Here is a 25599-nt window from a genome sequence, read left to right on the forward strand (position 1 = left end):
ACATAAATGACACAATTGTAAATATATTTAAAATATTTTCATTTGATGAAGTTATTTTATTAGTTCAATTAGTATTATTTGAAAAATAACATTTAAATAATGTCTGTTAGCAATTTAAAGTTGCAAAGAATTGTATTTTATAGTGATTTTTTTTAAACATAGGACTATTTAAATTCAATTTTCTTATGACAAGTATAAGATTATTTTCAATTACATAAAAGTATTAAAATGTAACTCCCTGCGAATATTTCGGAGGATATAATTTTTTTTTTTTAATACTGGTTTTCTTTAAATTAAGGTTTGTTTTTCTAGTTATTAAGAAATCATGTTATATAGAGTTTCATGTTCATACTTGCACCTTCCTCAGTATATTTCAAAATATAAATATTCTTGAAAGATTAATATAATGGTCTTTTAAAAGATGTTCAGAATATTCACAATATTGCAGCCTGTTACTGACATTCTGAATATAGGAAAGGAATAAATCTCTATTTTTAAAAAATGAAACTACTAAATTTTCCTGTTAATAACTGAAAAAGAAGTGATATTGAACTAATATATTATACAAATATAGAAAGCCTGAATGTTCAGCATGTCATGTTCTATTTCTAGTAGCACCAATATGTCTCCATGTGAAAACTTTTTTAAAGAGGGTTAGTGGAATTTGGCTTCATTCTATTTAGTCGTAGATGCCTCCAAATGGGGAAAGTTATTTTATGGTCACCCTGTAGTTTAATTACACAAAATTTTTGAAATATGGCAAAGTGAAGTTTTAAAAATTCATTTAAAAAAAGTAAAAATTGGAGCAAAAAAATTATAGTTAGGAAAGAATTAATTTTACCTGCTAAATCATGCAGCAGTTATTTTTTTCATGTTTAGGAGTATGAATATAATATCCTGAAAATTCTACAATTAAATAACAAGCTAATTTTGAATTAAGCAATAACATTTGGAAAAATAGAAATATAGTCAAATATCAAATTCTTATTGGTTTAACAGTATAATATAAACAAATTAACATATGAAATAAAAACTAAAGAAAATAAATAATATATAGCACTGTATTACACAATTTTTTGACTAAACTTTAATAAGTTAATGTCATAACTAGGCAGTTTTTAGAGTGAGGAAAAATATAATGTATCGATTGTTAGCTTTATACAGCTATAAAATGTAAATAAATGTGTTCATGGTAATTTTTTTCAGATTGTTGTTCTGTGACATAAAATCATATTTACAGTGTTTGGGAATGAAGTAATCATGTTATCTTCCTTTTGTGAATAATTGCAATACTTATTAATTTATTTGAAAAATCTTGGTTGGTTTCATTATAAGAGTCATAAAAAGAAATAGCTATAATATATATAATCCTTATGATGAGAAAGGTTTTATTTGATTTGTCAAAATTTTTCTCATCTCATCTCATCTTAATGCTTATCTTATTGAAATGATAGTGCAAGTTTACACATTACTAAAGTTTCTACTATTTTAATAACAAAACAATGACAAAATGAGATTCTCATCTTACTGTTTATCAAATAAAATACAAAGATATCCTTACCAAATATGAAATCATGATAAAAAGAATTAAATAATAATTAGCAAGTTCACTTGAATCACAACAAGGAAAACTAAAAGCTAAATTTAGAAGAGCCTACAGAAGCAAATTGTTTTTTGAGATGTAATCTAACTGACATTGCTCACAAATGGTAAAATGTTTAGTATGTAATAAAGTTAAATATAATAAAAACGCAATATATATTTATTACGAAAACATTGTGTAATGAAACAAACAGAAAATGGATTAATATTAGTATGAAAGAGAATACTATGCAATATTGAAACATGACATTGTTTTCATATTTGTTATAGTCTGTTCCATCATTCTGTTATGCATTTCATAGTATATATATTCATACTTGTCACATCAGGTGACCAGTTTGTTCATCAGGAACATTGGTTGTATTTGTTTTTAGATAAATTGTTTAGATATAACTTCATATCAATGAGTCTTATCAAATAGTTTAGCATTAAAATTGTGATTTTAACTGACTTACTTAAATATTCTTATTTACTATGTGTATTGTGATCATAAACTTTTCTGATTGAGACTGTTACTTGACATCATGGCACTGTTGAAAATGTAAATAACCCTTTCATCTATCTTCTGAATTTGAGGTATTGTAACTTCACTTTTTCTATTTGTTTTATAAATTGCTCAGATATTAAATATAATACTTCTTTACTTGACTTTCAATAATGGGCAAAAACCATGCGATTAATTACATGATGAAAAAATGAAAACGATTTGGATTTCAGGGTAATAATGTAACATTAAATGTGGGGAGGGGTATATTTTTAAAAAAAGCAAATATTCGTTCTACAATTCAATTGATATAATTAAAAAAATTTCAAACAATGTAAAATTTATGTTTGTGCAGTGATATTTTCAGAAATTATCATGGAAAAATGGCGAATTTCAGCTTAAAATATTATTTAAAATTTCTAAAAAATCGATCCAAGGTGCACACATCCACCATTCTACATATGTGTCACATTTGATACATGTAGGTCAAATATTTGGCTTGTAGAGCACCAAAACACACACATTCAACTTTATTATTAGTATATAAATATATTTGTTCCACTTTTTTTATAATTAAATGTTTCATTATTCGTTCGTTGAAGCAAGTTATGTATGGGGTGGATTAAAAAAATGATTCCGTTTTTATCTTTATAATGTATTAAAATAAAATAGATAAATATAATAATACTAAATATATATATATATGCAAGTGATACAATAAATGAGTTTGTCTGCATTATCTAACCAATAAAAAAAAAGATATTTACATAAATACTACAGACAACAATTCTGTGCACGATGACTTGCAATTCTGTTATTTGGTTAAATGTTACAAACTGTATTTTGGTTTATATATTATAATTATGCTAAAAACTAGTGAATCTGTAGAACTTCAGCTCTCAAGAATTGAATAAATTTGATGATAGTTAATAGATATTTTATAGAAACTTTTAATTTAATAAATTTAAATAATAATATTTTATAAACTTTCTATAGCAAACAACTTTTTTTTTATTATCTTTATTGAATATAGAATAAGAAATGAAATACTTTTTTTACTTAATATACAAATGAATCTAAATTTTTCAAGGCAGATTTTTTAAAAATTTCAAATGCAATTTAGTTTCTCCATTGGTATATTGTATCTAATTATTAAAATATAGCATTGTAGTTTTATTAGAAACAAAGAATTTTTCAAAAGCATAAAATATATTTCATCATTTGAAGAACTTATTGTGCTATTTGACTTTAAGTGGCAGAAAAAAAACTTAACACAAATTAAAATAATATAATGAAAATAGTTATTTCCATTTTTTTTATTATTATTTATATAAAAATGTTATTTTCTACGAGAAGAAATATTATATTTCTATAATTTTATATTATTTATTTTATTGTTTTACAATAAAAATAATAAACACAAAATAAAGTTGGATGGACACTAGAAACTAAGTAAATAGAATGAAAGTAATTTGATTAAAACTTGTTTTAAATATTTACATAACAGCTCATTTTTGTGAGGCAGTTAAGAAAATAATATATTTGTTTTCATTAGGTTTACTTCAAAATCATTAAGGAAACCAAAATATGAATGGCTGATAAACATAGATAATATACTCTCAATTAGCATTGGAACCATTGTGCATTATATATGTAATTTTCATAATTGTGCTATAGATATAGGAAAAATATTTATTCACTTAAAATATAGAAATGTTACAGTGTTAAAGAATATAGTAAAAATATTTACAGATTGGTTACAGAAGGCTACACTTAGCTGAATGCCTGCCAAAAATGTCTTTGGTAAGTGGTTAGTGATTAAAAAAAAATAACTATAATTGGTTATTTATTTACTGAATTATATAGGTAATTCTCATAATTTATAAGACTAACAATGAAAAACATTTATACATGAATATTTGACCGAGTTAGTCCAACAAACATTGATATTGCATAATAGGAGATGCTTTGGATGTAGAATATTTTACTATATAACTTTCAAAAATCAAATAATAAAAACAGCAAATTATTTAGCCTGTAACTAAATTGAAATACTAATATGAAATTTTTTTTTGTCTATTGAATTGATATATTTGGCTCTAATTTACAATGTAAAATTTTAATGAAAGGAATTAACATTATCAAGAGGGTTTTGCAATGAATAGACACATATTAAATGCACAAACTACATATAAAATGCTAAACAAAATGTGTAAACTTTATTAAGAATGAGAACAACGCATAATATAAAAAAAATATTACAACTGAAAAACATAGATACCATAATTACAGTTTCAGGATCAATAAAGTAAAGAAAGCAACAAGAAGGAAAAATTTACCTAAGTATTTTAAACACTAGTATATCTTCTCACAAATCATGTGATGTGTCGCATTTTATCGTTAAAAAACGTTCCAAGATTCAAATTGCCAATACTACAATTGATTTTGAATACTTAGTACATTCTAAAAGAGACACTATGAATCTATGTGTGCAATATTTTACTTGGATTTTTTCTTTTTAAAAAGAATTTATCAAAGCATAATTATTTTTAGAAACTATATAACTGCAACTGGCTAATGGAAAATAAATGTAAAACTTATGAAGTTCCCAAATAATGTCTTAAATTGTGTTTTTATTATATGAGAACACAATATAGTTTTGGGAATGAAATTTTTATTTCAGAAAAAAAATTGGCCAGCTATATCTTTAAATTGGGACTGCAGAAAATGCAAAATATCAGAAAACATTCTAAATCCATTCCAAATTTATTCTTTTTGAGTTTATATTCTGAATTAACAACATTCTAATCATATTATAGAAAATACTTCTACAGAGAGATTATATCAGGAAGCGTATTCTATTTAAAGTATATATATTTCAGATGCTTCAATTTGTCAATGCCTTTTGTGACTATCTATGGTTTAAAAATCCAAATTTTAGTTTATATTACAAAATTGAAATGTTCTCACGTCATATTTTAAATTTAAAAATAGCAGTATACATTTTTTTTTTCAGTTCATGGTAACATATTAAGACAAATAGAAATGTGAAGTTTAGGAATTATAAAAAAAATAGATATACACTGTTCTGGGAATGTAAAGGCAAATATAACCATTGGCAGAATATTTTTTTTCTCAGACTATAAAGATATTATATCCATACAATCATATAATAGGCATATCTTTTTTATTTACTGCAGAAATAGTACATGTTAGATGTAAATGAAAAATATGTTTCCATATTATTCAGAAATTTTTCTGTAAAGGAATGTTATATTACAATTAAATTTTTTTCAAAATCAGTAAATTACCAGTTTTGAAGATGATGTATTAATGGAAACATTCGTCGGGTCAAATGTACTTTTAAATGATTTCAAGATTCATTAATATCAGGAAATTCAGAACCCTATAAAAACAGAATTAGTAATAATAATAATAAAAACAGTAGAAAACAAGTAAAAGCCACCTGAAAATGAATTGTCTGAAATATTGCTTTTGGTAAAATAAATGGTATTTGTATTAAATATCCATTGAATAAGATGAAGGTCACTGAAAAATATGTTTAAAGCTAATATGTCGACAGCTTGCTTGGAAAACGCATCCTTCCACTCCAGCGGAAAACGATTCAATTGAAGCGGGATAAGCGTTGAGCTACAACTCAACATTTAAAAGACAACGTTTATCCCTGCTGCCCCTCTCGGTCAAACGTCCCTACCTGTCGAAAGTATGGTTTGGGATGGATTCGCCCATCCCATAGGGATAGACGTTGCGATTGAGACGCTAGTACTATTTTTGTTTTTTTTTTTAACTTCTGTCTCTTTTATGGCGGAAAGGTAATTGATCGAAACTGTGGGTGGGCTGCAAAATCAACATTAGTCTTGGAACTCCAATAAAAGCATTGAAAATTAATCATTTACTTGATACCTCAGTATGTTAGCATGTGTCGTCAGTATCAGAGGTTTGTAATGAATTTCGGGCTGTTTTTGTTTCTTTTTCAATGTTTTGAATTAAAAATACAATTTCAAAATTATAAGTGATGATATTTTTATCAAATTTTTGAAATTAAATTCATTATATTAATGTGTCTATACGAATATTCGAATTTTCATGGTAACCTCACTAAATAACACAAAATTTTCTTTTGATTGTATAACAAATATATACATTGTTATTAAAAAAGAAATAATCGCAAACAACTAATTTTTATATCAAGATCGGAATATTTTCTTGTACTTGTTTTTGAAACCATTCGTCAGGAAAAATATGATAAATTTTTAAAAAAAGATTAAAAGCAATTATTTTTTTATAATTAATTGCAAAATATGATATTGTATAGCTGATTATTCATGACATGTTTCTCTTGCAATCGGGGCAGAACTTAATATTATTGCGGACAATTAATATTTTTCTTAATGTCATTATTAGTAATGTAAATATTTTTGTTTGTTCTATATGTTTATAAAAATGGAGCAATTCTTATGGCAAAGAAATCTTATGCATTTTTTTTTGATAAAATGTTATTTATTCTGTATGGATTATATTTATAATTTTAATTATTATGAATTTGGGAAGATATTTACTTTTTGTTTGTGTGAGAATCAATTTTTCATTCGAATGTCATTTTTTATATTTAATCTAATGCATATGAAATATTTCAGCAATATTATTTATAACAAGGATTTGTTGATGTGCATACAAAAATCAATATAATCTATTCTAAAAATAATTCTTTTAAATAAAATATTTTTGTGAGCTTTTTATAATATATGGTAGAAAGTCACTTGACTATTATATTTTATATATATTTATATATATTAAATAATAAGAAATAAATATTTGCAACATTTTTATTTTGTAAAATTTCAAATATGCCTAAAAAATGATATCTTTTAAATATAATCAGCATAACAAATGAGTGACTTCTTAAGTACTAATAAAATTTATATTTGTTTCTGATTTATTTAATACTTTGCAAAGAAATTCTTTATAAAGCTTAAGTATAAATATTGCAAGTTACTGATCATTGTAATTTGAAGAATAGAAAGTACCAATAAAAATCATAGTTAACTTACCAGTATTGTAAAATTTTATGTTATGGTGTTGCTTATTTGATAACTAGTAACAAAACAAATTTTAATATTATTTTGACATTCATTTTATGTATAGATATTGATATTTTTTGCTTAAACTACAATTTTGCTTTTCACATAAGTGCTTAAATATTTTATTTTTGCAATGGTACGAATAATTTGTTCGTTAATAAACTTTTTTTTCTTTTAAAGTAATTTTTAAAAAAGATATCGATTTGTTAATTTTTGCTGGTTTTTTATAGAAGCTCCCAAATTAATGTTGTAAACTATTTATGTGTTAGAATGCTTAAATCTAATATTTACTGTCAGGGTGGTAGTTAATTTTTTCTTTCAATCTCAGTAGAGATAAAAAAAATCCTTGCTCGTTTAATATTTCTTAAAAAAAATTCAGCATTTTATAGTAACTGTTTTCATCATTATTATGTATGTGATGAAATATATATATATATTAAAAAAAAAGAAATTTAGCTTTTCTTTGCAAGATAGCCAGTTTTAAATGGTATTTAATTATTTTTCCTAAAATATTGTATCTAAATTAGCCTTACATGTGAATGTAAGATACTGTTTTTACCATATGCCTAAAAATATGCCCCCTCCCCTTTTAATTTTGTTTGAATAGGTGTACATGTTAACAAATTAGCATAGTTACCGCTTTTTGCAAAGCACATAAATATAGATATGACTGGCAGATATGACTTTCTTTTTTTTAACTGTATTGTTTTAAAAAATTTCATTTCATATATTAAATATTATAAGGAATGTTTGTTGTTATGTCAATTCACCTTTAAACTTTTAAGATTGTAATTTCATGGCTGCTGTTATTCCATTTAAATTTTTTAAAATGCAAAAATTCAGTGAGCATTATACTAAAATATATCCAGTGATCTGAAAAAAAAAAAAAAAAAATTCTTAATATTTTGATGGAAATATTTCAAATTAAATTAATTTTTATCATTTAATTTTTAGAATATGCTAACAAGGAATTGGAATTGTGTATATCACATTTCATATCTTTTAATTCTTCAGTAAATGAATGATTCAAGAAGAAATGAATGACTGAATACAATTAAGAAATTCTATCTATAATTAGTTAGTGTGTGATATTTCCCTACAAAGGCAATTGCTAACATGATGAGTTGATTAAAAATTGGAGTGAAATTTCAGTTATTTTAATAACAAAGAGCTATTTAATCCAAGAACCAGGGGTGTTTGTGCTCCGGGGATTTTGAACTTCGATACCCGGAAATTCCGGGGATCGTCGTTCAAAAGGAAGTAGGAATAATAATGAATTTATTTTGATCTGGGTAATTTTGTTTGCTTTGAAAGCAGAAAACACAAGGTCAGTGTGTGTGGTGAAAACTTTTCCTTTCTTTCTCCAAAGGCAGTGATAATGCGTGAAAAGGGGGAAAAAACTTCTTTTTTGTTCTTTCCTTATTGCGAGTTATGACTCATTCCCCCGGTTCTCGGACATTCTCTTCTGGATTCTTTTCGGCAAGTAGGCGCGGCAGAAAAAAAAGGGAGAGACTTCGTTCGACCAGATGTGCGATCACGTGACCTGGGTTCAAAGGTCTTAATTTTGCAAAAAAAGTAATTAATTGAACTTTTATAATTAGGTCATTCAATACTTCATAATCGTAATTTTTCATTTCTCCCCCCCCCTTCTCGAAACTCCAAAATGTCGGTAGTAAGTCCGTAAAAGTTTCAGGGGATTTTTTGGGGTCCCACAAACACCCCTGAAGAACTTATTCTTGGAGATAATTATTACCAGCCTAATTGGAAAGTGTCTTAATTCTTTATTTTTGTGAAATTTTTATTTTTATCTTTTTTGCTTAGTTCAAATTTACTAGTATAAAAAAGTTATTTATAAAAAACTTCTCTGTTTTTTTATGAGTGGTATATCCATAATAAAAGTTGTATTAAAATTACAATCATGTTTTTCTTTTATTTAGATTAGAGCATGTCTGATGTTGACCGTGAGCGGCTGGCAGTGCCTGCAGCTCATAGTGTCTTTTCTCAACATACAAACACAGGTAGTTACAGTGGTACCAGTGTTGCTGGCACCTCTGCTGCCCCGCCTTTTGCACCTCGCCCACATTATGGTCAACAAGTCAGACAGCAACACCAGCAGAGATTACACAGCACTGCAGCTTCTAGTCGAAGTGGTGCAACTTCTGCCCACACAGACCGAGCTCCTCCTTCTGCCGTGTCCGGTACATCTTCAGCATCTACAACAGAATGCAATATCCACGAAGTATGCTACTACTTCCAACAAGCAATATTCATTCTTGCAATCATGACAGGAGTGGCTCTTGTTATAGCTGGTGCTGTTATGCATGTTCAAAATGGTGAACTTCTGGTGCTAGTGTACATAGGTGTCCTATTAGGAGCTGTCAATACTGTACTACTGACTATACAGTGCTGTGTGCGACGTAAACAAAAGAAAAGAGCGAGAGCATATCGTGCATCTCGCCAAACTCAGGGACCTCCTTCTTCTGCGCCATCCAGTGCAGTTGTTCGTTATGATCCTCTCAGCAATCCATTGCTATCCAGTACACAGACTGTTCCTCCCTCTGAAGTTCAGCAATATCATTACAAGCATTATCATATTCATGCACCTAATGTCCCTCAGCCTGGTTTTCAGGATTTTCCGGTTCAGCAGGGAGCAGTTTTTGCGCAGTCACCCACGGAGTCATCCCAGACAAGGTTCCATCATGGTGTACCATATCATAGATCTGGCTCCATTGCTGGCCACCATCGACATACCAAAGGAATGTATCAGAAATCGCCTCCTTTGGGTCAATCTCATCGACCATTGCTCAATCCCTTGGGACAGCCCCAGCCTACTATAAGGTAATTTAATAAAAATTTTGAATTTTATCTAATTGGAAACAAGCTATACAATTTGTAGAATGCTATACAAAAATTATCTAGACGATTATTTTAATTGGTAGCATTTAAAATGTGGTCTAAGTAATTTGGAACAAGTTTTTTTCCACCAATTACACTTTTTTTCACAATGTACAAGGGTGATGTATTTTTCTTCATTTGCATGTAGTTCAGTGACAGCAACCCTAATGAAGAATCAATATTTTATGCCAGCATTAATGTTTGATGGCAAAACCACTTTAAAAATGCTATATAACTATTGAACCAATATAAAAATGTTATAAAAGTATATAAATATATTATTATATGCTTATCTTGAAGGATTTTCTATCTGAAAAGTTCAATATGAAATTCAAATTTGTGATTTTGTTGTGTAATTATTTAATTGGTTTTTGTACTTCATGTTTTAAATATCTCTTGTGATTAATATTTCTTATATTTTTGTAAATGGAATCTGAAATTGATGACCACATAGTTTAAAAGAAACATTGCTTATCAGAATTTCTCTTATTATTGCAGTTTATTCAAACTATAATTCATCTATATCATAAATGTAAAAATTAAATATATATATGTAATGATATTTTAAACTCTTAATTTAATCCAAATTAATTTCTCTTATTACTTGATCCAATTCCACTTTCTCTACTTACTAATTAATTCAAGAGAAGCTTTATAAAATTGCTGAATCGGCTAAACGCCGACACTTTCACACGCTCTGCATGAAGGGATAAAAAAATGTCCACTAAGCACATTCTTTTTAAAAGGTCCCTGTGTTTCCCTTACTTGTGATTGACATGTGTCGGAAATCCCTATCAGAATCTTAATAATATATTAGCACTGTAAAAAAATATTTTCCCTATCAATATCTCATGTTATATAAGATGAGAGATAGTTTATTTCTCACTCTTCACCACTTCTGCTTTTGTGCCTTGTCCGCACCTTCTTGTAAATAAATTATGCCTTTTCCAGGATGGATTAAATTGAACTTAAAATTTCAAATTGTCTTTTCTGTCTGCGACCTAGACATTACTTCATAAAAAATAATGCTTAAATATTATTTAGTTGACAAGAATAGTTTCTTGTGCAAAATTTTCAAAAGAATTAAAATTAAATCTGCGGGTGAGGCTTTGTTGTTGCATTGCAGCTCGCCGTGCACCAAAGATGGTTCCGTACTGGCTGTGTTGCGTTGTCTCCCGCGACGCAGACGATGCAGTATCCTCTGCCGTCCGTACTACAGGGTCTCATCCAGTTCCCGTTGAATTACCCTGCTGCTCATTGCCACTCCTTCCGTAACCTGAGTTATCCAGCTCTCCAACGTGTTTGTGCTCTTATCTTCAAGAAGTTCCTAGTGTGCCATGATTTATCCAGTTTCTCAAAGTGTTACTTGTGTTTTATATTATTACTACAATATAATAATTACCTGCTTTACTCACCAGTGGTTTCCAGTGCCAAATTGAATCAATCACATTTCCAAAATATCACTTGTGTTTTACATTATCACCAAAATATAGGGGAGAGTGGCTCACCTTGGGACACAGTACACCTCGGGACAGCTTTATTTTTTGCCCTAGATTTTAAATTAATGATTAGCTTTTATAGATGCAGATAGATGACAGCACAGTCGAATCTTCAGATGTGTTTTGATTCCATTGATACAGCAGGTAAGAATTTATTAAGATTTTTATTTTGAGAACTTGTCTAGTAACTTTCATGTAAAACTTTGATAAGTAGTTAGGTGTATTTTTAATGAAAATATTTTGAAATAAAAGGTACTATAATGAAATTTAAAGCTTTCTGTATAAAACTCATGTGTAATTATTGTTCTGAGGCTAAACCTAACAGCATGTCATTCTAAAATTTCATTGTGTGTGAATGGTCCACCTTGGGACAGGTGGAAGTGGTCCACCTTGGGACACAAGATGTGACTACCTAACTTTTATTTCAAATATTTTTACAAAAATATATTATGTTTAAAATATTTTTTATTTAATCTACATAATCTGTGTTTATTAATAGTTATTATTTCTACTTTTAGGAACTCATTAGGCTTAACAATGGCAAGAATTAGAAATAGAGAATACCAAAAAAACAAAACAGTTCGTGGTAACAATATTCAGAAAGCTGCTGCAAAAGTTTTATCAAGAGAAATGTCTTTTAGGGAAGCTGCTGCAGTCTACAATATTAGTAAGACAACTCTGAATAGCCATGTTAGTACTTTTAAAAAAATTGAACAGCCAAATTCTAACTTCAAGTACGTATTAAAGATTCAAAGTCGAAAAATATTCACCAACGATGAGGAAAAAAAAACTAATAGATTACATTTTACAAGCTTTGAAATATCACTATGGACTAACAATTAATGATGCACATACCTTTGCATATGAATATGCTTCAGCAAATAAAAAGAATATTCCCCCAAGCTGGGAGCATGAAAAAAAAGCAGGAAAGGACTGGTACATTGGATTTAAAAGAAGACATAGTGCCATGTTTTCTCTTCGAAAACCAGAAGCAACTAGTCTTTCTCCTGCCACCAGCTTTACAAGAGAATCTAAATAAGTTTTATGATAACTTAGAAGCAATTCTTCATCGTCAGAACTTTAGAGCCAGTGAGATTTATAATCTTGATGAATCGGGAATTACAACTGTACATGTTCCACCTAAAGTTATTGCTGGAAAAGGCATAAAACAAGTTGGTCAAATGACATTCGGAGAACGTGGGAAACTTGTTACTATTATTTCTGCTGTAAATGCAATTGGCAACTCAGTTCTCCCACTTTTGGTTTTCCCCAGAAAGTTTTTCAAGGATCATATGTTGAAAGGAGCACCACCTGGATCTATTGGGGCTGCAAATCCAAGTGGTTGGTCTTCACCATAAATATTTATGCTTTATCTGAAACACTTTCTGAAGCATGTTAAAACATCCAAAGATAACAACATTATTTTAATCTTAGATAATCATAACACACATATAACTATTGAAGCTATCGATTTCTACAAAGAAAATGGAATTATTATGCTCACTTTACCCCCTCACATGTCATAAATTTGAACCTTTGGACTGCACAGTGTTTAGCTCTTTTAAAGTGCATTATAATAAAGCTTGTAGTCAATGGATGGTTAATCATGCTGGGAGGCCTATATCAATTTATGATGTTGCAGAATGTGTAGGCAATGTATGCCCCCTTTCTTTTACACTAAAAAACATTGTTTCTGGATTTCAAGTAACTGGGATTTATCCTTTCAACCGAAAGGTTTTTGATGACAGCGAATTTTTATCAGCTTTTGTCACTGATAGGCCAATTCCATCAACAAGTTTATCCCTTCAAAGTAATGAAGAGTCCCCAATTGCAGAATTGTCCATGCCTAAAACACCTGAATGTGTGCGACCATTTCCAAAGGCAGCGCCTCGAAAGGCAAGTAACCGAGGAAGAAAAAGGGGAAGATCAGCTATATATACGGACTCTCCTGGAAAAAAAAAGCAATTGAAGATGCTATCACTAATAATGAAAAGAACACTCAAGTAAAAGAGAAAGAATGTATGAATATGAAAGCAAAAAAAAAAAAAAAAAGGATTAAAAAAAAAGCTTCAGTTGATCATTAGTAATAGTAGTGAAGATGAAGATTTAATGCTCTCAGAATTGGTAGGAAGTAATACAACTGGAAGAAAACCAGTGATTAGTGATTTATGTAATGATGACAGTGATGATGATGTGTACAGTTTATATGAAACTAAGGATGAAAAAAAATTAGTTGGTGATTTTGATGTTGCCAAAAGGTCTGTTGTTGCTTTCATAGGTCACATGGAAAGAATTGACGGAGATGAATATGAGTTATCTTTTTTTGAGACGACTAAATCAATCATTAACATTTATTTATCCTGAAAAAGAGGACAAATCTTATGTAAACTCAAATGACATTTTATTAAAACTTAAAGAACCAAAGCAAAGTACCGAACGTTCTTTGGGTTTGGTATTTGATTTCCAACAATTAATTACAATTAAATATAAAATTTGTTAATTTTTTTGTGTGTTCAACTAATAAAATGCTTTGTTAACAAAATTAGGAAATATTAATTTCTAATTATTTATCTTTATCACTTTAAATACTTTTTTTTTCTTTAATAAACAATTTCAAGTGTAATGTAATTCAATTATTGAACTTTTCATATCTGTTTTTCAGCTGTCCCAAGGTGAGCCACCAGGTAGTACACCTTGGGACAAAGTACAAGTTTACTAAATATTTTTTTAAAAATTTTCTATAATGGATTAAAGATTAAAAGCTGTTAAATAATGTAGGCAAAGGTTAAACAAGTACAAGGTAAAAATTTGAAAATAATTCATCAATATAAAAAATTTTGAAAAAAAAAAGAAAAAAAGCGTCCCAAGGTGAGCCACTCTCCCCTACTGATCACCTTCCGTTTACTCTCCAGTAGTCTACAGTGCCAGTTCAGTGCTCAAAATTGCCTTTTGTGATTAATTAAAAAATTGATCAGTGTTAAAAAAAGCATCTATCAATTGACTCAACGAGTGAAAGTCAAGATTTATATTCTGTCCTTTTGATTTTATTTTAAATTGAATTTTCTAATTACAATACAATTGCAAATGATATTTTCATATTATTATATAAAATATTATGATATTTTAAATTTTTTTCATATTTATTATTTAAAATTTATTTATAATATTATAATTTGTTGAATTTGAAATTTATTTATATGCTATTAAAACCAACAGAAATGTTTTCCCAAATTTAATTTAATTTATCCAATTCCAAGGTCTTTAAATAAAAGAATAAATAAAGGCCATAATACATGATATCGGAGAAATTTGGTGAGTACCTCACAGGAAATACACCTCTGATTATAATTAAACTATACTCTGGTATTTATTCTGTCAGATTGCTTTTTGTTTTAATAAGCATACAGAGACTGTGAATGGAAAAAAAAGTAACAGTCGAAGATTTTTGTAACTACATAATGGCACATGATAATTAGAATAATTTAGTAAATACCTCAGGGGAAATGTTTACACCTCTGACAATTATTAAGCTACCCTCTATTATCACTGTGTCAAAATACTTGTTTCCAAATACAAATATATTTTTACATTATTTCTTGAACATTTTATCATAACAGTATTTTGAATCTTGTGTTTGTTACATTCATTCACTAGTGTTTTCTTTGGATTTTGCAATTATTATTATCATTTCCAAATGATTTATTTGAAATACATGAATCTTACCTTTATTTACATTTCCAAAAGTTTTATATGAAACCATACAATTTTACAAGTATTATTTTCATATCCAAGTTTTTTACCTGCAGTTTTGAATCTTGTGTTTTTATTTATAGTTAAAATACTTTATTTAAAATCATTACTTAACTGATATTTCATTTGGATGAAATCATAACAATATTGATATTATATTTAATTATTTTAGTACTTTATTTCTAATTTAATAATTTTGTTGAGTCAGACTTCTTAGTATTTAAGAATAATGTAGGCAAATATACCATAGACTGACTTCATTAAATTAAGTTCATCAATTGTGTTTTACAGAAAAATAGTCAAAATAACTTTGTGCGTAATATCATTTAAATGTTAATATTTTTAGCAGTTCATAACTATGAAACCACACATAGTTCTGTATATGTAATATCATTTATAAAAGTTTCTATATATTTTATAAAAGTTTTTAAAACATATTAATTACATATAAGAGATTTAATCTCCACTGTATGTTTGGGAGTCCAAGGTATTGAGACATGTTCCTTGATATGCATATCAGCAAGTATAATCAAACTGAACCATTTTTGAAGGTATTTTGTTCTATGAACAGTTCTTGTGTCTGTTTAATATTTAGATTTTAGCTCTTGCTTCTTTTGTGTTGCATAATATACAGTACTGTGCAAATTAATTGGGACAAACACAAAAATTTTCACAAATGTTGTTTAATTAGTATAGGTTAACTTACATGCACTGTATAGTAGTCTAATACAAAATATGTCCTCCTCTAGCTTGAATGAGATCCTGTACACGGTTTGGCATGGATTCCACTAAATTAAAACATAAATTTTTGATCTCGTCATCACGAAACCAAATTTTTATAGCATTCTCAATCATGGTTTTCTTTGTTGAGCAGTCCACTTTACTCAAACATCTCTTTACAATGCTCCACAAATTTTCGATGGGATTTACATCAGGAGAATCACCAGGCCAATCCAAAACCTTTATTTTCTGTTTTTGAAAAAAATTCGTTGTTAACTTAGAAGTATGGCATGGAGCAAGATCTTGTTGAAAGCAACCAACATCACCAGCAAACGTTTGCATCAAAGGCACAATTTTACTTTCTATTATAGAAATGTATTGTTTAGAGTTCATCATCCCTTCAACAGGTACTAAGCTGTCAGGTCCTCCAGAAGTAAAATAAACCCAAAACATCTGTTTCTGAGGGTGCTTAACTGTTTGAATAAGATGTTGTTCCCTAATGGGTTCTCCACCACTTCGCCTGACAAATCTTGGTCAAAACCCTTGCACAAGAAAATGCGTTTTGTCGCTGAATACAACCTTCTTCTAATCTTGTGAAGTCCAGGATTCATATTTCGTGGCCCAATCCAAATGTTATTTCTTCATTGCAGGTGTTAATAACTGTTTTCGGATTGGTTTTTTTGCAAATCTCCCAGCTTCAATAAGCCTTCATCGAACTGTCGATGAAACCACTATCACACCAGTAGCTAATAATTCTTTCTGAAGATCTCTACTTGTTTTGTAAGGATGCATTGTACTATTTCGTACAAGAAATTTGTCTGTTTGAGGTGTGATCTTGCGTTTGCGTCCACATTTACTCTTTCACTTTGGAGACACTTTCCCAAAATTCTTTTGCTGATTAATAATCCTAGAGACACTAGATTTTCCAACTGCAACAGCAATATTCCTCACAGTCATAGAAGTATGCTGACTAAGGGAAACAATTCTAGTTCTTTTCCTGGGAGTGATACCCATTTTTTAAATACACGTCAGAAGGAGACAATTCACATAAGCGATTACTTCTTACAGCAACTGAAGGGAAAAATTTTCGACATATCCTGATCACGTGGTCATACCGGTTTAGACTAGTCAAGGGCAGTCGTACGTTGTAAGAAAATACAGTTGAAACCGGCTTGAGGCAGAAAATCTCTGAGAAAGGAACAATTTTCTTAAAAAATATGCTTGTCCCAATTAATTTGCACAGTATTGTATATCTTAGCATTTGACAATCTGAATTGCATTGAATTTAAATTGAAAAACCTTTAATGGATGTTATTATAGGATGGTGTCTCCATTCGAAAAGACTAGAATTTTTCAGTGACAAAAACTTTTATAAAAAATTCTGTTTCTTTGTTTGCATTGTTTGACTGCTGCATTTGAAATAGCCCCATGGTAGTTAATATTAAAACTAGTTCAGTAATTTTTGTGCAATTTTTTTATTATTGAAATATAACTAACTTTATTACTTGTTAAATTGTAATATACTACTGATTTTTTTTATTTTTACTGTCACCTGTATGAAATACAGATGAAATATTGTGATTGAACTCGGGATTGTGTTGAATCTGCACATTTCTGACCACTCTTGAGTTTGAAAAACACATTTTTAACATTATACTCATTTTTCAGTCTATCTGTGAACATGATTATTCAAAAATAGGTTGATTGAGAAGGTTCTAATTTGGTTTATGGGCCAAATTGGTAGATTTCTGTCAGATTTTGAAAATAATCGATTCAAAGGAAGCTTCTGTGTCTGCCTCTTCGTAAAGAGTTCAAATTAAATGTCAATAAAATTTATTATTCAGGTTTAGCTCGTAAATATAGACTCTTATCTAATTTTCAATCAAATCAGTTGAAAATTGTCTTTTAGTCTGTATTTTTGCATGCATGTAAACCTAGTAATTCATTTATTGAACTTTAGTATGTGATTTTTTTTTGACTACAACTATAGTTTTGTGACAAATTTTTATTCCAATCAGCTTGAAAAAAGGCTTTTAAAATACTCATTTGATTGATCGATTCAGATAAAATACTAGATTCATACCAAAGATCTATGTTTGCCAATTTCATGTAAAGTATTCATGACCTTATCCAAGGTCAACAGTTTTAGGCAGAGGACAAGGTGATAAGATCTTGATTTGCATGTATGCTAGTAAATTTTGGGGGAGATCATTTCAGCTGGTTTAACACTTCCTCTTGAATATATTTCTAAACTTTGCCATCTTATAGAGCATTAAATTTCCTTTCAAATGGTGTAAAACACTTTTCATTTCATTTGTTCAGATATCTTTAAGTTTGCAAAAAATAGTGTCTCTATGATAATTTAAGATTATTATTAAAGTAATTAGGTTAGATATGGATTAATTTTTTATTATAAAAGTGTACTGGCCTTTGATGTATTAGATTCAGTAATAATCCATGAGCATTTTTTCATATATAAAAAAACCTTAGGATAGGTTTTTTTGGATATACCTTAGGTTGTTTTCAAAAAAGGATATTTACAATAACTGAAAAATAATAAGTGCTTTTTTAAGATCTTTAATGATTAAAATATTAACCTGTTTCTTTTACTTTATATCAATGAAAATAAATTGTTTCTATGTACGTTACAGATCTGAATTATGTCCTCCTGAATCATACAAAGGACCAGTTCCCCCCAGCTACGAGGACATGCTGCGCACGGGCCGTCTTCCTCAAGATGGAACCACTGTGCACTTGATCTGAACAATGATTCATGTTTTTTTAGTTCCTTCAACATATCAGTATCATTCCTAAATGCTCAGTGTTTGATTATTATAAGATTTTTTAGTTATATGCAACTCTGCTGTACATTTTATTTATAATTGAATAGGTTTTATTGAGATCACTATCATATCTTTTATGTTTATTAAGCCGATCACTCAGTTGCTAGAGAAATATGTTGTATACATTGTAAATTCATTTCACATCATAAATTTTATGAGCTGCTTTATATATTCAATATAAACTTATAATTGGTGGCAACTCAAGTTGATTATGCTGGAAAGTTATATATCATTGTACATAGTTAAATAGTCCTTAGTATATTTTTGGAGTATTTTAAGGCAGCTAATATATTTGAATTCAATTTCCTTTAAAATACAATTTTTTTGGTGTTAAAACACCTAATTAGTTCCAAAGTTGTTTCATTTCACTACAGCCTTAAGACATCTAGAAAAATCTTGTTTTATTCATCCATGATTACCAGAGATGAATGGTACACACAATTCGTCTGTGATTACCACTGATGAATGACGCACACAATTCATATTTGATTACCACAGATGAACAATGTATACGTTTTTATGTTCTTTTAACTTGAATTGCCACTAATAAGCATTTTTTAAAATGTTAGTTTAATTTTCCTCTTATAGGCATACTTTTTTTTATAAAGAATTTGATATTCGTAATTTGATTTTGCAGGCAATAATGTGGAATTACATTTGAATCTGTTTCTTTCATTAAAGAAAGAGATTAATTTAGAAGAAAGAAAAAAAAATTAAGATATAAAATAGATATTTTTTTTTTCTTTACTATAATTTATGATTTTTATTGCTCATTTTTAAAAGTTTAGTTTTGTTGTGACCTAAACTATGGTTGCTTTTTTTATATAAATTCTAATATAATATAATACATTTTTATATCATTCTAATATATTTTATATATTTGAAAATTTTTATTAGATTTCCTGGTATGTTGCATATTTGAATTGATTTTAAAATTGGTTATTTCTTTTGCACAAAGTTTTAAGTTTTCCTTTTTTTTTTACCACTATAAACAATTGGCATCATTTGTATGTATTACATATAATTGGAAACTAGTTATTTTTTCATTATCAGTTATTTCAGTGTTAAAAATTCTATGTGAAACTATTATTTTCAAACATTTTTAGATAACTAAATTTCAGACCACTCATTTATTATGTTTTTATTTTATATAAAGCAAGTATTTACTTAGCATATTGAAAACTGATGTAATTAAAAATTTGTCTTCAGTTTGAATCAGTCCCCTCTCCTTCCCCCCAAATTACAATGCAATAAATAATCTGAAATTCCAGTCTAAAACATTGTAGCATGATAATCCCGGTTGTTTTGTCTTCATTGGCTTAATTGCTTCAGTTATATTTTGTAAATAGTGATTTTTACATCGCATATATTACTTTAAAAAAAAAAAAAGACAGTTTAAAAGCATTGTCATTCTATTAAAAGCATATTTTGTTGCTATGGTTTTATGCAATGAAAAGTAGTGCTATAAAATTGTTTTTAAAACTTAAAATTAGTCTCAAAATCTTTTTTTAAAATGGAAGAAAAATCATATAAAAGTGTAATGATGTAACTGAAAAGTTAATAATTTGAATTGTCAAATGATAAAATAAAGTAAAAATCTTTTTCTGCAAAAAAAGATGTTTGCATAATAATAATTATCTCATGAAATCATTAAGGGGAAAAACACATTAAAATTATGAAATTTTTAAAATTAAGAATTATACTAAATTTTGCTGTAAAATTCTATTTTTTTGACAAATTTGATTTTTGTAGATCTAATAGTCTGTTTTGTAAAGCAATAAGAATGATTTCTCTTCACATAATTTACAAATAATATGACAATCTATAAACATTGTCATGTTAGAAACTTAAAAGTATTAAAAGAATTGTTTACTTTTGAAAATTGCTGGTTTGCAAAGTGTGAAATTGTCTGAAAAAAAGTATTGGAATAGTTAAGTGTGACTTCTTCAGAAGATGAGGAAAGGGCATTAATAAAATAATAGTGATATAAAACATTTAAAATTGATACTTTTGAAATAGATCTCAAAATCCTTGAATTCTTTAATTCATACTTATCAAAGTAAATGTTTAATTAAAAACGATGGCAATTAAAAAAACATAACAGATATGTCACTTTTTCATGTGACATTTAAGTGAAGTTCTTAATATGATAAATTTCAGTTTGACTTGCATAAAATTAAAAGAGAGAGAGAGAAATAGTATACACACTATTGTTATTATTTATATCACTAGTAAGTTTAATCTGGTTTTTGAATGAACCTGTTTAATTGTCCTCTGCTGACATATTTAGAAACTGAAAGTCAATTGTTTCTTATTATTTGACAGGTTATGTTAATATGGATAAACTTAAATTATATTATTTTTTGATAAAAGTCTTTATTAATAATTACTTGACCTTGACAATTGAAAGAATGATAGAAATTTTAGTTTTCAAATTAAGCTGCTCATGTTTCGTGATTCTTTCTGAAATTTCAACATGCAAAATCTGGTTAATCATATATATATATATATATATATATATATTATTTATTAACCATTATTAACTGGTATAAAAAATTATATGGACTTAAAACTGAACATATAGCTTTTTTATATCCTGGATTGAAAACATCAACCACAGAATTATTATAATATGAACTGTAATTATATGACTGTGAAAGCAAAACTTATGTAAGTTTGAGACTAATGAAAAATGTGCAGTAGTGAGAATAATACTTATAAATTATTAAATCAAGCTCTTTAGTTTTTAAAATTTTACTTTTTGAATTATATATTTTTACTTAGCGTTTTACAAATATATAGAGTTATTCTAGTATTTATATTCACATGTACTTAACTTATATGCTATTTCAATATTTATATTCATTCACTTCACAATTTCTTTTACGATAATTGGAACTACTTTATTTTTTTTTAGTTTCCAGGGAAATACTAGATCTCTTAAGATGAAGATTTTAATGAAGAAATAAGAAAGGGCTTTCATCTTTCTTTAAGCCTTTGGAAATTAAGATATTATAAACCATTAAACCAACTGTGAGGTTATCTTTCTTGTTTCCTAGAAAAAATTGTTGCAAGATTGTAGTACAACAGTAGTACAAAATAATTAAATACTGAAAAGCTTGTGTACAGTAATGAGAAGATCATTAAGATTTTAAACTATTTGGCACAAAAAAAAAAAAAAAAAATGTGTTAATATTAAAATGGGCTGAATTCATATGAAGACAAATTTATTTTCTTAAAAAACTACATAAGTATAACTTCTGTAGCCATTATTTTATTGTTCAAAGTACATTTTAGATTATACTAATGTATTATAAGACAGGAGAGATTTATTGAAAATAATATTCATTTCTATAGAAAACTATTTATTCTTTGAAATATGTATCAAATTTTATTACTTGTTCATTTTTGTATGTGTGGTTTCCATTCTTTTGTAAGACTTATATGTATGTTAATTTTCGTTTATGTTACTACAACAAAATGCATTAAAGATATTCTTCTAACAGCTATAAGTGTTTATTATAAAAAAATATGGAATAATCTGCATAAAAAAATTTAAGTGTAAAGATTCGTGCAATTTCGTAATTTTTCTTGAATTCATGTTTTTCTCTTCCTGATTAGAATTTTTTAAAAAGTCTTGTGACATTGTTTTTCATAGCTTATAAATTCTTGGTACCAAATTGGCATTTAACATTGAGTTTTCTTTTTCCAATTTATTTTTAATTATTATAAACACATATGGTTCATAAGTAATCAAACTTTTTATATATGTTTTACTTGCTGTGAAATGTAATATTTGTATATGAGCTTTCTGTAGCTATCTAGAAATATAAAATTGTTCTTCTGAATACGTATCTATTTGTAATTTTTTCCATTGAATTTTTGTATCAATTTTAATCTGAATTGTATTCTTAAAATATTAATTGTTGTAGCACTGTATCTTAATAATAATTATTTTTGCTTTAGTTATTTCTTTAGGACAATTTCAAATAATTCAGTAGAATCAAAGCAGCTGAAAAAAAAGAAAGACGCCTTTGTATCTTTCAGCAAAGTAATGAGATTATTTGCTTTTCATGCTCTTTCTGTGATTTGTAAATATGTATATTATTGTTCATTTTGTTACTCCACTTTCATATTATAATATCTTTTGTTGTAGTTGAAGATTTAGATTTATAGATATTACTAGTCTGTTATTGTCTCTGTCCTAGACATTATATTTATGTATACATATTAGCTTTGAAACCAGTCATTAGGCTGTTCATTTATTTATTTATTATATATATATTTTTGCATTTCCTTCTTTTAAGGAAAAATTAATTTTTTTCCCCGTCTGATATTAAATTTTTCCTTACTGTGAAAAGGCTTATTCTTTAATTTACAAATAATTGTAAAATAAAATGCATTCGATTCTCGCATAAAAAAAAGATTTGTTTACTTAGCATTGTTTTGCGAAGAGAGTGATAAAGTGACATTACATTCAAAATCTTGCTTATATCTTAGCTATTAGTCTGTGCTTAACCTTTCTTGTTGATTTATTTTTCAAATTTAAAGGGAAGCTCTAAAATTTACAGTTAGTTGAAGTATATATATATATATAAAATGTGAGAATTTTGGTTAAGTATCATAATTTCACATTGCATTATGAGGAAGAAATATTTTTATAACATGCCAGGCACAAATACAAGCATAACCAAGGAATGCATTCTTTGTCACAGCAAGAAATTCTGATGGAGTTTATGTTGGCTGAGGAGAATATAACTGCCTCAGTATAGCATCAGTTTTCCAGTGAAAAAAAGGTGGATGTTAAAAGCATGGGACATTTTTGCATTATATGTTGAGAAAACGTTGTTATAATAAGTCTATAGCTAGGTGCACTACAAATTTATTTCAAGCTGTTCTTTCATTTTCTAATGTAGAGAAAAAACAAATGTTTTTAGATAATTTTCATATAAAAAAGAATGTATTATAAATTTTATTACTGTAAATTTGTTTGCATATTTTTTCACAATGGAACATAGGTATTATCATATTTTGCATTGTTTTTATAGGGAAAAAAATTGCTTCCTTTAATAAGTGTTTGTTATGAGTAAGATACAGGAATGTTCATTAAGTGAGGTTCCACTGTAAATGTGTCTAATATATCGTGTTTAAATACCTGTTATTTGCTCAATGAACGTGGAAGCAGAATCCAATCTACTCATGCCCATGGGGAAAAAGGGATGCAATTTACCACAGATCTCCAATTCTTCGAATTAAACAAGGCTTAAATTGATTCAGATTTGATTTGATGGAAAATCATAGAAATTTTGTTCAAAAAATGTCAAATTAAAAGAAAATCTTATTTTATAAAGTTAAATTATCGAAATATGAATTAAGTTTCTTGAACCTAAATTATTAAAAACTGTAAATAATGTAAGATTTTCATAAAAGAAAATCCCAAATTATGTATAAAGTTTGGTTGTATGCATATATATTATAACTACTTATGAATAATTCATTAATATATTATAAATAGTGTTATATATATATATATAACCTAATTGAGTTGACATAAATAATTTTCTTCATTTTGGAGAGGCAAATGCATTTCAACATGTGCAGTGGATTTATATCAGCACTTAAGATAATAAGAGCTTCGTGACATTGTACACTACATATTGTCTTTAATCCTTTGGATGCACATTTATTTGAGAATTTTTTTGCATTCAGGTTACATTAATTTTTCTTTTTTTTGATATATAAAAGCAATAGATTTTTATGTGAAAATTCATTTTTTTCATATTCATATGTACTCCTACATGGTATTGAAATAAGTTAAAATAGTTAGTATTTCAAAAAAAGAAAGAAACAAACAAATTAATTCAAACAAATGCATGTCGTTTTGAAACGTCAGATGTACCAAGAGGTTAAATTCCTACTGGCCATCTTAATTAGCAAATGTTGAAGACTGACTTTTTTCTCATTGTTAAATGAAAATTTCATCCGATTCCTTGAAACCAATTGAACTGTTTTTACAAAGTTGACACTAAACAGTCATAAATCATCTCTTGTATGACAATAATGCATTGTTATCTATGCCTTAGAGAAAAATATGATATCTGATAAGAGTTAAATTTCTGATTTTGATTTTCTTGATTGTTTTATTTGCATTCTAATGACTGGTTTGTTCTTTTCCTCTTGAGCATAGTCATCGAAATTTATATATAGCTTTTGAGGTCTAATTTTTAGTGCTTAAAATAACGTTATTGATACACCATTTTAGCATAGTAAATTGTCTAATCCTTTAGCTTGCATTAGAATAAGTTAAAAAAGCTTTGTATACTTTGAAGCAATTTAATACCGTATAATTGGAAAAAAAAAAGAATTTTTGAAAGTTTTCTACTTATATATAAATAAAATATTGCATGTTAATATAAATCTTTGGAGTATGTTTATAAAGGTTGAATGTATCAAATATCGAAAGCTGAAATTTCTAATCAATAAGTTGAATGTTTTGATAAAAGTTTCAAATTATTAAATTGTATGGTTATGTTCCAAAGCTTCCACCGATTTCCGTTGTTCATGTCTAAATAAGAAATGAAAAATAAATCTGTTTTATGAGAATGTTTTGTATTCTTTTTTCCATATCTTTTGTCTTGGCATTTCCATCTATTTGTAATCATGAATGCAATGGAATGTCCTGTCAAGTTTTAATCACTTACAGA

At 27.7% G+C, this 25599-nt stretch overlaps 1 protein-coding gene across 1 annotated transcript; it reads left to right on the top strand.

Annotated features, from left to right (window-relative positions):
• The first annotated feature begins 5290 nt into the window (after positions 1-5290).
• On the top strand, positions 5291-25498 carry LOC129988172 (uncharacterized). Its single transcript, XM_056096324.1, has 3 exons — positions 5291-6044; positions 9126-10026; positions 18704-25498. Exons 2-3 carry the CDS (start codon positions 9134-9136, stop codon positions 18813-18815), a joined length of 1005 nt encoding a protein of 334 aa, XP_055952299.1. The 5' UTR covers positions 5291-6044; positions 9126-9133; the 3' UTR covers positions 18816-25498.
• Positions 25499-25599: the final 101 nt, after the last annotated feature.

The sequence above is a fragment of the Argiope bruennichi genome, chromosome 10 (assembly GCF_947563725.1).
Source record: "Argiope bruennichi chromosome 10, qqArgBrue1.1, whole genome shotgun sequence".
Classification (NCBI taxonomy): domain Eukaryota; kingdom Metazoa; phylum Arthropoda; class Arachnida; order Araneae; family Araneidae; genus Argiope; species Argiope bruennichi.